Source organism: Leiobunum rupestre, chromosome 7 (genome assembly GCF_980474605.1).
Source record: "Leiobunum rupestre chromosome 7, qqLeiRupe1.1.hap1, whole genome shotgun sequence".
Classification (NCBI taxonomy): domain Eukaryota; kingdom Metazoa; phylum Arthropoda; class Arachnida; order Opiliones; family Sclerosomatidae; genus Leiobunum; species Leiobunum rupestre.
The window spans coordinates 18,567,310-18,584,630 of record NC_143390.1 but is presented as its reverse complement, the minus strand read 5'-3'; the positions used below and the strand labels follow the sequence as shown (position 1 = coordinate 18,584,630).

Below are 17,321 nucleotides of genomic sequence, written 5' to 3'. Positions count from 1 at the left end.
GGAATTATGACTTATAAAGAAAACAAGGACTATTAACTGATTAAACATATAAATAAATAATTGAAAAAAAATGAATCGTCAACTTGAAATGGATTTGATTGCACAAAGAATAAAATATTTTCAAAAAGAGCATAATTCTCACAAAATGCTTTTGGACCGTGTCGACCATCTCCCCGGTATCGCGGATCACGACTTCCTTTTGTTTAATGTCAGGAAAGTGAGCCCACCTCCCCGCAAGCCACCACGTAGCGTTCCCAACTTCAACAAGGCCGACTACCCTGCCATCTCGGCGACCTTATCACAAGTGACTGTAACTCAAGCCACCTCGGTTCATGACGCTTGGACCACTATCAAGGCGGCCCTTCACTCTGCTGTACTCTCTCACGTCCCTTTGAAGAAACTATCCTCACGGCATAACCTGCCTTGGGTAGGTCAGTCTCTCCGCCGACTCATTCGCATCACGAAGCGTCGCTATAATAGGGCTCGAAAATACCCTTCCGCTTGTAACCAGCAGAAATTCTCCCATCACCGCTCCATTGTCAAATTCGCTCTTCGTGCTGCACGTACCCATCACATGGACCGAGTGGCATCAGATCTCACTAACAACAGGCGACAGTTTTACCAGCTTGTTTCCCAAAAAGCCAAGCACTCTGGTATCCCTGATCTTAATTGCCCGGAGGGTGCTATCACCTGCGCAGAGTCTAAAGCCAAACTATTGGCCGAAACATTTCAACGCACTTTTCCTGTTCACACATTTGAAACTGTCTCCCTTCTGCCGCCGCGATGTCCTGTAATGCCTCCGATTATCTTCACGGAGCAAGGCGTACAACGTCTACTGCAGAGAGGCAGGTCTTTTAAGGCTGCGGGCCCTGACGGAATTCCAGCCGCTGTCTTGAAGAACTGTGCCGTGGCCCTGGCTGCCCCCTAACGCGGCTTTTCCAACTCTCGTACGATTCTGGGAGTATTCCGGCTGATTGGAGTACAGCTAATGTGACTCCCGTTCCAAAGGGCGGTGACAAATCAAATCCGTCTGAATACCGCCCGATTGCACTACTTTCCCTGGTGCTCAAGGCTGATGAACATATCGTGGCTTCGGACATAACCTCCCACCTTCAAGCCCATGATGTTCTGCAGCCTTACCAACATGGTTTTCGCAGCGGCTTTAGTACGGAAACCCAACTACTTTGCTGCGTTGAAGATTGGTTCGACGGGCTGGAACGCACTGGACGTGTTGACATTATCTTCCTCGATTTACGTAAAGCATTTGACTCTGTGTCTCACGAACTCTTAAAAGCCAAGCTCCACTCCTATGGCATTAGGGGCCAGACCTTGCTTTGGCTGGCTGCCTACCTTCAAAACCGGCGTTTCCGTGTTGTTATTCCAGGGGCTGCGTCCGCCTGGCTTCCTGCGGCCTCTTATGTTCCACAGGGCTCAGTCCTGGGCCCCCTTTTATTCGTCATTTTCATAAACGACATGGGGGACCATGTTATCTCCCGACTGTATATCTTCGCCGACGATGTTGCGCTCTCAAGAACCGTTTTCGCCCCCACCGATGTTATTACCCTACAAGAGGATCTAAATCGTATTCTGTCTTGGAGTGACTCTAACAGGCTACCTCTAAATGCCTCCAAATGCTCAGTCCACTCCCTTCACCGCTCAGGGCAACCAGCTCACTCTCCCCACTACACTTTGGGGGATGTCAAACTTAAGTCCGTCACCTCCCAAAAATACCTCGGGGTAACGCTATCCTGTACCCTTGATTGGAATCCCCATATCTTGACCGTCACTTCCAAAGCCGCCCGTGCCCTAGGTTTTGTGCGCCGACACCTCTCACATTGCTCCTTCCAGACAAAAACCCTCGCTATAAAAACATATGTCCTCCCCATTCTGGAGTATTGTTCCCCAGTCTGGTCCCCCAACACCGCCAGCGGTATGCATACCATTGAAACCATCCAACGGAGCCCTGGCCCCGCTTACGTCCGCCATCTCGTCTTGGCGTCGTGCTCCGCGCGGGATGAAATCCACGGCTCTCATTCTTCCTGGCTTTCGACTCTCCGTCCGCAGGCACTCCTTCCTCCCCTCTTCGATCCGTGACTGGAACTCTCTCCCGGACTTCCTAAAGTCCATTCCCAACCCCAAACAGTTCCGCAAGGAGCTAACTGAATTCCTAGAACTTAATATTTAACTCGTTTACATGTAATAATGTAATATATAACTCCTTTATTTTGTTTTATTTCCCTTGTATCTCCCTCACATTGTACTGTTTTCCTGTACATAAAAACTGTATATATTTTTTCTCTGTATATGTATAATTTGTATTGTCCACTGTCTTAACGTGATGGGTCTTAGACCTCTTGTTGAGCAATAAAAGAACTAAAGAAAGAGCCCCAAAAACTGGATTCTTAAAGGTGATAGACGAGTTAGTGGTTTTTATTGATAGCGTGTTAAATGTTATTAACGATAGTGCCTTTGTGTCAACAACAAATGTTGTAAAATATTAATAAAGTTTTAAATTTTAAATCAGAGTTTTTTATTTTAAACATAGAAGGATGTAAGATAATTTAAAAAAATGATAACAATTTGACAAACATATTTAATTTCAGGTTCAGAGTTGAAAATTATTTTCTAACATTATATTATTCATTTTTGAGTTTCGTAAAAAAGTTTTATTATCAATTTTATTCAAATAAGCAACACATTGACGGTATAAGTTGGTTTTTTAGATGTAAACTAGATTAATTGTTAAAGAACTAAAACCGTTTTGTTTGTTATTATACCAATGTAATTACTTATTACGTTTATTTAAATTTCATGAGCGCGAACCGACCTTGTTTAATTTATGTAAATATTTCGTATAGTGGCAATGTATTCAATATAAATTAGAAAGTTCTTAATACTATTATGTATATTCAATACGCGAACAAAATATTGAATCTTGATAGCGACCTAAAAAATACATGATTGACAAATGTTATAATGTAATCTTTATGGAAGACCCCTTTCCATAACCGTGTTACACACGCCGAAACGCGAGTTCTTGTAATGTCTTAATGACCCCAACGGATGACAGTTAATACAATCTTTTCCCCGTTATTAACGTTTTGACTATGTTTAAAAAAACTTAAATATAAAAAAAAATATCCACTCCCTAATTTCTTCCCGCGCGTCGTTATTAAAAGTTAAGTGACGGTAATATATGATGCATATGTCATAATAATAATCAAGTCCAAGTCATCTAGGTACATAACGATATAAAAAATCCGTTAGGAACAACTTGTTTAAAAGCGTTAAAAAAATTTACGTAAATATGGTAAATTTCCTAAAAATAACAAAGATGGCCACCCTACAGAACCCGTTTGAATATGAAACATTAAAGATGGCGGCCAAATCACGTGAATTTTCGACGTAATAATTCGAGAAATATGACATAATTAATAGGTGTTTGAGATTCTCTCGGTATTGTCACTTAAGGTATTTGCGGCGCTAAGTTATTTCTACACCTGCTCGTAATCAATCAAAACCTGTCACCGCCTTAAAAATGGAAAAGCCGAGCGAGCCTGGGGATTCCTTTAAAGGAGTACTGACCCCTTTTCGCGAAAAACACCAACCAATCAGCGCCATTTTGAATAATTTCGCGCCAGCCAATTAGCGCGAAGTACACGCACCGCGTGGTAACCGCGTGATCACCGCGCCACCTAGCGGGGGTAACCTGACACCCGTGGCCACGCCCACAATGTCGACCCCCCGTGTCAATGACCCCGAGTTCGCTGACCTTGGCCACAGGGGGAGGAAAATGTCAACCCCCCGCGCCACCTGCCGGAAGGGGGAAGGAAGCGGGGATTTTCGGTGCCGACCCCTTTCTACCTGTACATGGAAAAACCCTTGATGATTGGGGTACATCCTACTATTATTAACCAAAAAGCGAACGGTCGTTATAATACCCTCTGTAGATATTTCTTTCATTAAAATTTGCTTCGTATTATATTTAACTGATAAACCTGTTCTGTAAAAAGGGTTTAATTCAATTGTGCATTGTTATAGTACGTCTAACTCACTGTTGTAACTACTTAACTTATGATATTCTGAATAAATTAAATTTGGTCGTTTCGTCTCAATTATTTTAAATGAAATAAAATTTTATACCGGGCGGGATTGAACCGGGATTAAGTTTTTAGTAAATAAATAACTTTGAAATGCGGAAATATCTTTAAGGGTCGTCTCGAGAAATTAATACCACTAGGGACAATTCTTCTGAGGAGAGGTATATTTTGGCTTTCCAACTTGTTACAATATGTTATAGCATACGAGGCTAAGAGTGAGCCTTTTCCTTCGTCCGATTTCGTTCCAAATGTCATTGAAAATATGAAAGCAAATGTTTAGTGGGAGGGAGTTTCTAGAACTAGCTTAATTCCCAAGAAATTCACTAAATTAATAAGCCACTTATTAATTTGCCCGGCTAGCTCAGCCTTCATAGAGAGAATGTTCTCTACTTTGTCATTCATTTATGGTAAATTAAGAAATAGATTAAAAATAGAAACAGCATCTAAACTTCTATTTTGTTATCAAATGCTAAATAGAAAGAACCCAGGAAATTTTGAATTTTAATTTTTTACACTACTTTTATATGATTAATAAACTGAATTTAAACTATAATTGTTTTCTATTTCTTTATCCTTTTACATCTTGAACAATGCAAAACTAAGATTTTAATTTTAATTTTAATTATGCTTTGATTAAGTCATTGAGGCTTAAATAGACGTATTTTCCACTTTTTGCCGGTTTTAACCGGTTTTTTCCACTCGGCCCGGCAAAAATTAGTTTTAGCCGGGTTTTTTCCAACCCTGGCTGTACACGAGAGTTTTGATGCCAACGTGACCAGACGACGAGAAGAAGCCATTTCCAGAAGAAGCAATGCAAGCCAGTCGCAATTTGAGCTGTGATATCTCAGGTGATTGATGGACAAAAAGCTTCAATCGCATTCGCAACGCGCACTCTAAGCTTCACTGAACGAAATTTTTCTCAGATTGAGCGAGAAGCCTTAGCCTTGGTGTTTGGCGTCACACGTTTCAAGGAATACCTTTTAGGTCGAAAATTACACTAATCACCGATCATCAACCCTTGATAACTATCTTTTCGGAAAACAAACCTACCCCAACGCTAGCCGCCGCTCGACAGCACCTGAATTAAAGGCTTTAAAAGTCGCTCGATAACTTAGGCCTAGGGTGGTGCCTTGGGTATTAGCCTAGCCTAGCCTAGCTGCAACGTTGGTCACTATTCACTAATGTTATCTGCATATAATTATACAATAAAATACAAAAAGGGAATTACTCACTCAAATGCAGATACTGTTGAGAAACGTAGAAATAGTAAACCTGATTAATGTTTATGTCGGGAAATAACTTCGATTTCAAATTGGATAAAATACAAAACGTTTAATGACAAAATGGAGAATATATCTGTCTATCTCGACAGTCAAACCACTATTAACAAAAAATACATAATATTATTGAGTCTTCTGTGCGACTATAAACACAAAAAAGGTTCTCACGCCTAGAGTAGGGGGGTTTAAAGTTCAAATTTCGAAAACAGTGTATAGCTATAAAAAATCAAAGGTCCGAAGTTTAAAAGAAAAATATAGCATAATGTTTATTTTGGTTTTTTAATTTCCAACACACTCCCCCCAATGAACTTGAGTTCATTCCTTTACTATATTTACTTCTAGAGGGTAAACTAATTTTATTGGTCTTTTGATAATATTTTTGTTAGGTAACTGAAGGTTGCAAGATCGCACAATTTCATCACGTCCTTTAAATAGTTCCACAATCTTTCCCGTTTTCCACATCAAGCGAGGTACCTTATCCTCTATGAGGGCTACATATTCAACATCAAACGTTGGTCCATTTTTGGCTCGGCTTCTTTCCTGCGCCGAGCGCAATTCTAAAATGTAGTCTTTATGCCACCTCACCCAAAACCGATCAAGCAAGGTTTGCTGGTGTTTATATCTTCGTGTAATCTCTTCTCTGGAGCTTCTGTAATTGGCTGGTTCAGCAGTTAAATTTGAAACAATCTCTAAATGAACAGCTCTTGTGATCGCGCAGGTAAAAATGGCGATGTATGTTTTTCTGACATCATTGTCATCCTTTACGAAAAGTGGACCACAAAAGTCTATTCCGGTTACGTTGAAGGTAGGTGCTTCCGTCACCCTATCAGCCGGTAAAGGAGCGGTTATCGCGCTACCCGATTTACCTCCGAATTTCTTGCAAATTACGCACATCTTCAATCGCGATTTCACGTTTTGTCGCGCTCGTAATACCCAGTACCGTTCTCTCAGATCAGTCAAGGTTCCGTTTACTCCAGCATGCATGACTCTAGCATGATGGTGGTCAATTAACAAGTTGGTGAATCTGTGTTTGTCCGGTAAAATTCGCGGATGTTTTTCTTCGTAGGAGAAAGTTGAGTATTGTAGTCGTCCGCCGACTCTCATTAAACCGTCTTTTTCTATGAAAGGATCCAGATAACTTATTTTTAAGTGTGCCGGTAACTTTTCTCCCTTTCGTAATTTTGCAAATTCCTCCCGAAACGATTCTGATTGTACGACTCGTACTAAAACAATTTCTGCTTCTATTATTTCTTCCCCCGTAATTGGGGCCATAATTGATTGATTCCCGTTCTTCTGGATGAACTTGGCTAACCGTTTAATTCTTACGATTATTCTGAGTAACTTCCGTAAGTTTCCATATCTTTGCCAATCCAAAACGGCTTTCATTATAACTGGCTCTGTTGCGCATCTACCTTGAAAAGGTGCCACCTTTCATGTCTTGCAACGTTCTCGGTCATTCGGATGTGATATCCGGTAATCTACCTTTTGTTTCGGCCATTCTTCTTTTGGTAACCGAAGCCATATTGGGCCATGCCACCAAGCTTTTTGCGCTTGAAGTTTATTAACATCCAACCCTCTTGTTGGGTAGTCGGCTGGGTTGTCCTTTCCATTCACGTGATTCCATTGTTGGGGTTTTGTTAAAGCTTGTATGTCTCGGACCCGATTACTCACAAATGGTTTAAATTCTTTTTCCGATGAATTTATCCACCCTAAAACAATAGTGGAATCCGTGAACAGAAGTATGTCATATTTTTTTTCGGCGAAATTGTTCCGATATATATCACTCGTTAATCTTGCGCCTAGAAGCGCCCCCATTAATTCCAGTCGTGGTAGACTGACCTCGGTGACTTCCTTTTCTTGTATTGGCGTTCCGAACTTCCGATGGTTCCAATTTCACTCGTGTAGCGAAGGTATACGACCGCCGCGAAACTCTTTTCGCTCGCGTCACAGAAGCACACAATGGGTCGTAGATTTTGGCTACGGTTTATAATATTCCTCTTTTAGTATTCAGCCCCTGATTTTCCGTAATTGACGAAGTGTTAATACACAGCGTGTTTGGCTCTGTCTCCCAAAGTAGTCCTAAAACCTTGACTTCCGGTTTGTTTTCCCCTTGATGAACACCGTCATCCACCCAGGCTATTCTTAATTCTCCTGAATTGGTTTGAAACTTTCGAAGATTCATCTTTGCCCTTTTAAATATATCTCGTAACTGTAGGGACAGTTTTCTCGCTTCTTCTACAGTGTTTCCACCTCCAAGAAGGTAGTCTACGTATTTCCGGTTCCTAATCATATTGCAAGCATCTGGGTATTCATTCTCATTTATCTTTAAATGATAATCCACTGTCGCGTTCAGCAAGAATGGGGAACAATTAGCCCCGAAAGGGACTCTAGTCATCCGATAAGTATCAAAGTCTTTTTCATTTTCTCGGACTTCCATAGAATTCCCTTGCAAAGTCCGTCCAAACAGCGTTCTCATGGCTAACAAAGCTGGGCTTAACCTTTTGGTTTCACGATCAATGACTATAGTCCAATAATAATCGCTGCCAATTAGGAGTCCAATTTTTTCATTTTCTAGATCCATTTCCCAACTTTGGTCAGCTAAATCTATTCCTTGTTTTTCTAATTTCGATTTAACCTCTCCTCCCGGTAACGATATAAATGCGCTACAAATTTCTGGCCTTACCAAAGCTTCTAACGTTATTAATTTACTCGGGTTCCTAATATTCTTCACTACCACCTTAACCCGGTTCGTTGTCACGAGTTGACCCTCTTTCATTCCAAAACTATGTAGAGTCAAAGTTTCCCTTCCTACTATCGGTAGGCCTAATTTAACAGAAATATCCTCCCTTATATATGTGCGGTGGCTTCCATTATCGAGTAAGCATCTAGCGTACAGACTGTGCTGAACCTTGTTCCCTTCAAATTTAGACAGTAAAACCCCTGCCGTTTGCAAAAATATTTGTTCTTGCCCCCCTCTATTTTACCCTCACTCGAGGTAGAAGATAAACAATTAGCCGTCTATACTTGGGAATCATTTCTACTCCCCCCTTCGACTTTTTCGTCGACTTTGGTTTCACTTTTCTCTTTGAAGCTCTCCGTAGGATCTTTTTTCTCACAAAGTGCCACGTGATGCGATCCTCCGCACCCCCTACAAACCCAATCTTTTTTATAACAATCTCTCGCTATATGAGACTTTCCCAAAGAAATAAAGCATATGCCTTTTCTTCGAACTATCGTTCGCCTATCCGCCACAGTATTTTTTCCACATTCTTCCGAATTATGATTATTACGCCCACAAAATATGCAAAATTTCCTATTTTTCGTAAATGAAGCCAGAGCCGCAGCCGTCGGTACCGTTTCTCTATTATTCCTATATTCTCTGTCCTTTCCTTTATCGTACTTTGACGAATCCTTTTGCCCAACCGTAGGGTTACTATAAGCGGCTGTTCTATAAGCGGCTGCTTTTTCCCGACATTTTATCTCCCTTCCCAAGAATTTCATCATGTCAGCAATCTCCCAGTTTTCTTCCTCGTCTTCCCATTTTCTATTAAATTCTAATCTAATTTCGGGGGGAATCAATCTCAACATTAATGGACAGAGAAGTGTTCCGTAACTATCCTGCCCAACTCCTAAAGCCTCTAAACTTCTTGTTTGTACCTCTAACGTATCATAAAATTGTCTCAGACCTGCTATATCAGTGACTCTCCTTACTGGTTCCAATTTGCTGAGTATTTCCATGTGATCAAGAATAATTTCTTTTTTATCCCCGAATCGTTTCTCATAATTCTCGTTTGTACGAGCCAGACCCGATATTGCGGTAAGAGCTTTGCCTTCCAAATACGAGTGAAGGTACGTATACTTGTCGCCTGTTTTCATTTCCGTACTGTGGATCGCGGTATCGTAACTATTCCAAAAATCTTGCCATTTCGAGGGTGTTCCATCAAATTTTGCCATTGAAAGCTTCGGTAATTTAACCGCCCGTTCCGATCTGTTATTTCCACCACCTCTCGATTGTCTTTCTTGGTCCTTAACGTAGATTGTAACCTTCGCTTTTGCATCGGTAATATTTTTATGGAAATTGATTTGATCCGCCATGGTATCCCCGAGATCGTCCAATGCTGTTTCTTCCTCGGCGCTTTCGTCGATTTTGAGTAGGTTTGTTTCAATAGCCGCGAGATGATCTTGTAATTAAGTTGTTTTCAACTCATCCACATGTATTCTATTTAATTCCGCTTCCAGTTCCGCTATGCAGATGTCCACTTGTTGCCGAGTCACATCTCGCATCACCAACAGACGCTGTAACGCCATTTTTAAGAACGTTTTGTTTCCCGACTTTTTGTCTTTTTCACATAACTACACACAACACTTCCTTATACTTATCTAAAAGTATCCCAGTTCCCGGGTTTCGGCACCATTAAATGTGTTGAGAAACGTAGAAATAGTAAACGGTAACCGATTAATGTTTATGTCGGGAAATAACTTCGATTTCAAATTGGATAAAATACAAAACGTAATTTAATGACAAAATGGAGAATACATCTGTCTATCTCGACAGTCAAACCACTACTAACAAAAAATACAGAATATTATTGAGTCTTCTGTGCGACTATAAACACAAAAAAGGTTCTCACGCCTAGAGTAGGGGGGGGGGTTAAAGTTCAAATTTCCAAAACAGTGGATAGCTATAAAAAATCAAAGGTCCGAAGTCGGCGAAGCGATTCCGTTAGGAGGTCCGCAAAACAAAAAAAAGTTTAAAAGAAAAATATAGCATAATGTTTATTTTAGTTTTTTAATTTCCAACAGATACCTTGAGTAGACTACCTCTACCTACGGATATTCAAGAATCACCACTTCCTCAAGAGCATGTCATACTAATCGCTAATATTGATAAAAGCCCAATAAATCTGCAACTTATTCAACAAGCCACGGCCGAGGATAGCACTCTAATTCTAATTCAGCGCTACACCCTTTACGGCTGGCCTCAGACAGCAAACCACAATCCTATGCTTCGACCCTTCTACAATAGACGTTTTGAGCTCTCTAAGCCTCTCTTCATTGAAATACACACTTTTGGTTGGAAATAAAGTGGTAATTCCGCAAAGCCTTAGGCATGAACTGCAAGAACTGCATAGCACACATCAAGGCATAGTGGCTATGAAGGAAACAGCTCGTCGTTCCCTTTGGTGGCCCGGAAATGATACCAGTATTAATGACTAATCGCGCCTTTGCAAGGTTTGTTGTCAGAACACCCCCATGCCTACCCACCTTGTGCTCCTTGACAAGGCGTACATGCGGATTTTGCCGGTCCGATAGAAGGCAAGTTCCTATTAATTATCCTCGATGCTTTCTCGAAATGTATAGAGATAGCCATTACTCCTACTACATCCACTGAAGTCGTTATTGATGCCCGTAGAAGTAATATCGTTCGTTATAAACTAATGGAAACACTGGTTACTGATAACGGTACCTGCTTCACTAGTCAAAGGTTTCAAGACTTTGTAAACAACTATGACATCACACACTTGACCTCAGTCAAACGGACTAGCTGAAAGGTCAGTTCGGACCATGAAGTCCTCTTTAAAGAATGGGTCATTCCATGTGAAATCGACCAACGTCCCCACAGCACCATCTCCGATTTTATTGAAACTCCATACACAATTAAAATGAACATATTTAGGAAGAAATCCAAAGTTTTAGAACCAAACTCTTATAACTTTTGGAGAAATGGTCTTTTGAAATTTGTTAGTGCACGTAACTTTTTTTTGCACCGTTTTAAAGTGCGATGTTTGAGCCTTTATAATTAATTAATATAAAGGAGTACATTTATGAAAAAAATTGTAACATTTAAAGACTTGTTGGAAATTCGCTTAAAAATATTAGTTTTGTACTGTGGGATATATATAATTTTAAAAAAAATGTCAAAGTCGGCGTAATTTTCACCGAAACTGCAAAATGAGATAAGCTAAAAGGTCAAGATTTTCAAATTTTTTCTTTACGGTTACTATAAAACTTTGAATATTTTTGCTAAAGGATGCCTTTCACCGGAAAATACATTAATATTCAGGATCTCAGTAAAACTTTTCCAATTTAACCTCCTTCAATATAGACGTTTTTACCAAAAACGTGAAAACATGGTAATACGTTTAGTGTTATATAGACTGTTGGGAAACTAAAAATCACATAAAATCTTATACCAATAAAAAGGCAAGATTTCTATCTACAACATGTAAAAATAAAAATGTTGACTATTAAGGTTTTTCTGGTCCAAATTTAAACGTCAACTTTGACCGTTTCTCAGATATTTATTTGTTGCTTTTGTACAAAGATACTATTTTGTAATAGTCTAATTTTTTTAGAACGTATTTTTTACAGTCTGAAGTCGTTTGCGGAGCAAGAATTGCTAATATGTTCTGTGACGGTATCCAACATACATCCATTCTGCGTGGAAAGCCCTTTCTGTTTCATGCAGTTTACCGAGACATCTTTCTGCTCTTCTGATCGTTCGATAACGTTTCCTACGTAACGTACCACTCTTCATCATAGGTACAAGCAATGAAAACCCCTGGTATGCAATCTTCCCATGATGTTAGTTGAAAGACGACTGGACGAAATAATAAAAATTTTGTACAAAAATTATCGGCAGATACTCTTTTGATATTAATCTCGTTCTCAGACTGTGGTATAAAAGCGTTATGTGATCGCGTTAAATAATACTAATAATAATAAATAATCAGCTAGGCTAATACCCAAGGCACCACCTTAGGCCTAAGTCATCGAGCGACTTTTAAAGCCTTTTTTAATTTAGGTGGCCGGGTTACAATGCGTAGGAGGGTGGTGGCAAGCCCTGCAAGTGCAACAATCTTTTGGTTGCCTTAGTGAGAATTATCTCGAGCGACCAACTTACTAGGCATTGTTGACATTTTAAAATAAATAAACGATTTTAACTAAGGTAATAAGAAATTAAATTTAAAGACAGGATTTCTAATTTAAGGATTAAACATTAATTTTAATATCAAAACAGAACTTCACTAATAAAATGGTAAATGACAAAATAAACAAATCCTAGAACCCTAACCAATTAATACTTTTAAACTAGCTAACTTATAATCTAACCCCCAGGAATATTCCTTTCGTTAATTTACTTTAAATGGCCAATATTGATTTAGTTAATTTTAATTTAATGGGTTAACCCTTGATCGCGTCGCTAATACAAACTAGATAATTACGTTTAATAATTCCTTATGGAATGCTTACTACTACAGAGCTCCTTATGGAGATGTATAAAATTTAAATTAACAATATGTTAATTAACGTAACCTCCTAACTGAGTGGTATCACTCGTTGAGGTACTAATTGTAGCGCGCTTAAATTGCTATGCGGGTTACCGCCACAATAAAGTTCTACTCATCGTTTTAGTTCGGTGGCTCCAGCCTCAGAGTTTGCGGAGTCCACTGTTGTTCAAGACCTCGTTGATGGCTTGGTTTCGATGCGGCGACCGCTTACGCTGAAGATGGTGCACATTTCTCGCTTTAACGTCGCGAACTCGACTTGACAAATTATTTGTAAAAAGTACCGCACACGGACATTGTTGATTAGTTGGCTTTACGGGCCGAGGACTTCAGAGTCGAACTCTTTACTCGTTGAGCGGTGATCTCGTTCTCCTTCCTCATCAAGTCCCCTAGGAGGGGTTATACAACGACCGTGTCTGTCTGTGGGTCTGTGGGTGGGTCTGTGGGTGGGTCTGTGGGTGGGTCTGTCGGTCTGTCAGGACTGCGAACGCGTTCGCATTTTCGGTGCAAAGTGTAATCACTGCGTACGCAGTTTCTCAAAGGGTTGGCAAAACTACCGTGTGACGGTGAGCGTTAACGGATGCATTTGCGGTTTGGTTTGGATGGTGTTTTTTCGCTCACCGTCGTGACGGTTTGGTGTATTACGTTTTTGTAATGTTTATGCGTAGGTTGTGAGTGTTGAATTTGTTGTGTTTGTGTTCTGATGGTTGTGCATGTTGAGTCTGTTGTGTTTATATGGGCGTTTTCTCTCCAACTTCTTCTTAATGACTTTGGGACGGACCGAGTGCTGAGTGTAATGCTACCTCTCAACGTCCAATGGCAGGGTTTCCACCAGTTGTACACGGTATTCGTCTTAGTATCAATTTGCGATCGCATCGGGCGGGATTTGAACCCGAGACCTCCTGATTGACAGGCGGACGTTCTACCACAGAACCACCGACACTTGTTACGCCTTATTGAAAATTAGACCTTCAGCTTTATCGGAAGCGTATTTAATAGAGTAGGAAATTTTGGTTTAATTGAAATAGAATTGAAATTGAAATTATTGCATCGAAGAAATTCTAATTTAGCGTTTCTCTATTGATTAAAAACAAATGCGCCACCCAGGTTTCGAACCCAGACCATTCGGCTTGGCAGTCGAGCGCTCTACCACAGAACCACCGATAGCTGCTTAGATTCACTGAAATTAAGACAGGCATCGTAAGCATAATAGGTAATAAAGTCTTTTTTTATTAATGAATTTATGAAGGCCTAATCTGGTATTTTTTAAAGGTTAAATCTTGTTTTAGCGCAGTCAGCCGAGATTAGAGGGTTAAAGGGTAGACCCTGTGGGTGGTCCACTTTCTTAACGACCTATATATAGTTCTGTTAATTCAAAGGAGATAATTTAACGTTAATTGCTTTAAAAGCTGGCGGTTAGTCAAGTGGCTCTCTGTGCTTTGTTGATGGTAAGGTTTTTGCTTCTTGTAAATACATTTGGTGTGGATATTTGGATATCTACGATTTCTAACGCAGTCAATGATTTCTTGGGTGTGCGAGTCATTATATGATATTGGAAATTGGACGGCATTGGTCTTTTTCATGTGGTATGCGTCACAACGTCAACAGGAAGTGAACGAGTCGTCCACTACCAGATATCTACGGTATCTTCATCAAGGGCGAGTGTTGAAATAAAATGAGCGTTAAAGATGCGGCAAGTATTTCGTAAGCGAGTAATTCCAAAAAGCCTCTGTAGATATTTCTTTCATTAAAATTTGCTTCGTATTATATTTAACTGATAAACTTGTTCTGTAAAAGGGTTTAATTCAATTGTGCATTGTTATAGTACGTCTAACTTACTGTTGTAACTACTTAACTTATGATATTCTGAATAAATTAAAATTGGTCGTTTCGTCTCAATTATTTTAATTATAATTAAAATTTTATACCGGGCGGGATAGAAATGGGTTAATATTTTTAACAAATAACTCTAAATTGCGGAGATATATCTTTAAGGGTTATCTCGAGAAATTAATACCACTAGGGACAATTCTTCCGAGGAGAGGTATATTTTGGCTTGCCAACTTGTTATTCGTTATTTTTGCTCTGAAGCCTGATATATTGGGTTATTATTATATATTTTCTATGGGTTATTTTTGCTTTGATGGCTGATCGATTGAGTTATTATTATATATTTGTTTATGGGTAACAATAATAGGTTCAATTTTTAAATTTACGGCCCGCTTTCTTATTTTTACCTCTCCGAGGAGACTTTGTACCATAGGAGGAGTTATACAACCACCGTGTCTGTCTGTCTGTCAGGCCTGCGAACGCGTTCGCATTTTCGAGGCAAAGGGTAATCACTGCGTACGCAGTTTCTTAGAATCAGGGAAAAGGTTTTTCCAAAAGTGCCCTCTTTTTGTCATTGGTTGTAGTATAATCTTTTAATCGGCCGGGATTCGAACCCGAGCCCTCTTGAACGACAGTTGAGCGTTCTACCGCAGAACCACGGATACAGTTACGCTTCACGGAAAATTAATTTTGGCTTGCCAACTTGTTCTTTTCTAAAAACAAACTTATCGCCGTTGTAACGTTTTGATTAGTGCTCGGAATTGTTTATTCATTATCTACAAATTTTCCGATTTATTTAAAAAACGTTGGTAAAAAGATTATCATTTTAACTTATTTAATTATGTTTTTTTACGCAACCAAGCATTTATTTGAATAAGTGGTATTTATTTAAATAACTGTTTGTTTTATTTAAATAATAGGCCTATTCACTTTCGATTATTTAAGCATTTTACCATTTTTATTCAACTATTGGTTATTTAAATAAATATTATTTAAATATCACCGAGCTGATTTTATTCATGGATAAAAATTAATCGAATGCCGAGCACTAGTTGTAATTAAGCGTAGTTATAGTGTTGTAAGCCGAATAAATCCACTCCGAGGAGAGGTAATATTACGGTCTTGACCGACTTGTTTTTAGTCGCCCTCCAAAGTTCGGAATCGTGGCCGACTGAATATTGACGCCAGTGACGTCAAACGATATTTCGTTGGAAACGGAAATATTTCCACTCTCAACAATATATTCACAAAGCGGGGTAAACCCCTTCTAAAAACCCTAACCGCGACAATACCGCGGTGCTAAGATGTTTAACCATGACAGGAAATCGCCTAGGTTGGAAGCTCGGAGGATATTGATGGGACCCCCCATGGTCCTTGCCCCAAACCTCTCTCTCTTCGAAAATAGGCTTAATATATATTTACAAATGTTAAATTTAAATGCATTTATTATTATTATTGTAATTAATTGGATAGACCATAAAAGGTCGTTACACAAGCCACGCGGAATAGACTTAATACCAATGTGGAAAGATACCCAAAATCAATGATTTTTATGTTCAAACAACACCAAAGGAACATTTCTTCACGTGTTTGAATTTGAGACTTGTTTAACACCGCTCGTAAACTGGCTTTAGCTATTAATCGTTTTACTGTACCACCGATACCGTCACAAGGGCTTTTACCGTGTGAGGTGGCGAAGAACTCTGATACGAGGCTTTTGAATCATTTCAATTTGTGTATAATATCTAACTGCTTGACACACGATGCTAATACCGTTCACGCATTTTTGGGGAAAATGTTAGAAAAGGTTCAAATTAAGTTTCCGAATATCACGAAAATATTTTACTTCAGTGATGGCGCCGCGATCCAGTATAAGAATTATAAGAACTTAGCTAATTTAAGCGCTCACGAAAATGACTTCAATATAAAGGCAGAGTGTCATTTCTTCGCCACCTCACACGGTAAAAGCCCTTGTGACGGTATCGATAGTACAGTAAAACGATTAGTAGTTAAAGCCAGTTTACGAGCAGTGTTAAACAAGTCTCAATTTCAAACACGTAAAGAAATGTTCCTTTGGTGTTGTTTGAACATAAAAATCATTGATTTTGGGTACCTTTCCAAAGTAGACGTTGCCAACCATGTGACAGAGTTCTGCCTCAACGAGAGGCACATTGGTATTAAGTCTATTTCGGGAACGCGATCACATCACGCTTTTATACCAGAGTCTGAGAACGAGGTTAATATCAAAAGAATATCTGCCGTTAATTTTAGTACAAAATTTGTATTATTTCGTCCAGTTGTCTTTCAACTAACATCATGGGAAGATTGCATACCAGTAGTTTTCATTGCTTGTACCTATGATGAAGTGGTACGTACAGTGATGGGCACTCACCTCTCACCGTGAGATCAGGGAGAGCAATTGGGAGGAGCTGAGATGCTCTAAGCTTCCAATGGAGAGGAGCGTGAAATGAGTTCCCAAGCTATGAATTTAAGGGAGAGGAGAGTGAATGGAAATAATATTTTTCGAAGAAAGTTTTTGGAGTGTGAGCGACGTTAATTTAATTAATGAAATGCAATGAGAGGAGATCAACTAAAAAGTTAGTTTGCGGTGGTGAGAGAAGGGGAGTTTGAGTTTAGATGTAAGAAAACCAAAACAAAGGAAATATAATTATGTAACTTTGACCAATAACAAAGCCCAAACGTACAATAAGATAACATGCTGACGTGAGAAGGTTATAAGAAGATAAAGACAGTAAATCTAATGTGAGAACAGTGTGAGAATCTGAGAGGTGGTGAGATGGCCAAAACTTCAAAAGGAGAGG

At 39.5% G+C, this 17,321-nt stretch overlaps 1 protein-coding gene across 1 annotated transcript; it reads right to left on the bottom strand.

Moving 5' to 3' along the window:
* Positions 1–8,398: 8,398 nt before the first annotated feature.
* On the bottom strand, positions 8,399–9,475 carry LOC149934974 (uncharacterized). Its single transcript, XM_090153493.1, has one exon. It carries the CDS (start codon positions 9,473–9,475, stop codon positions 8,399–8,401), a length of 1,077 nt encoding a protein of 358 aa, XP_090009619.1.
* Between the last annotated feature and the right edge of the window lie 7,846 nt (positions 9,476–17,321).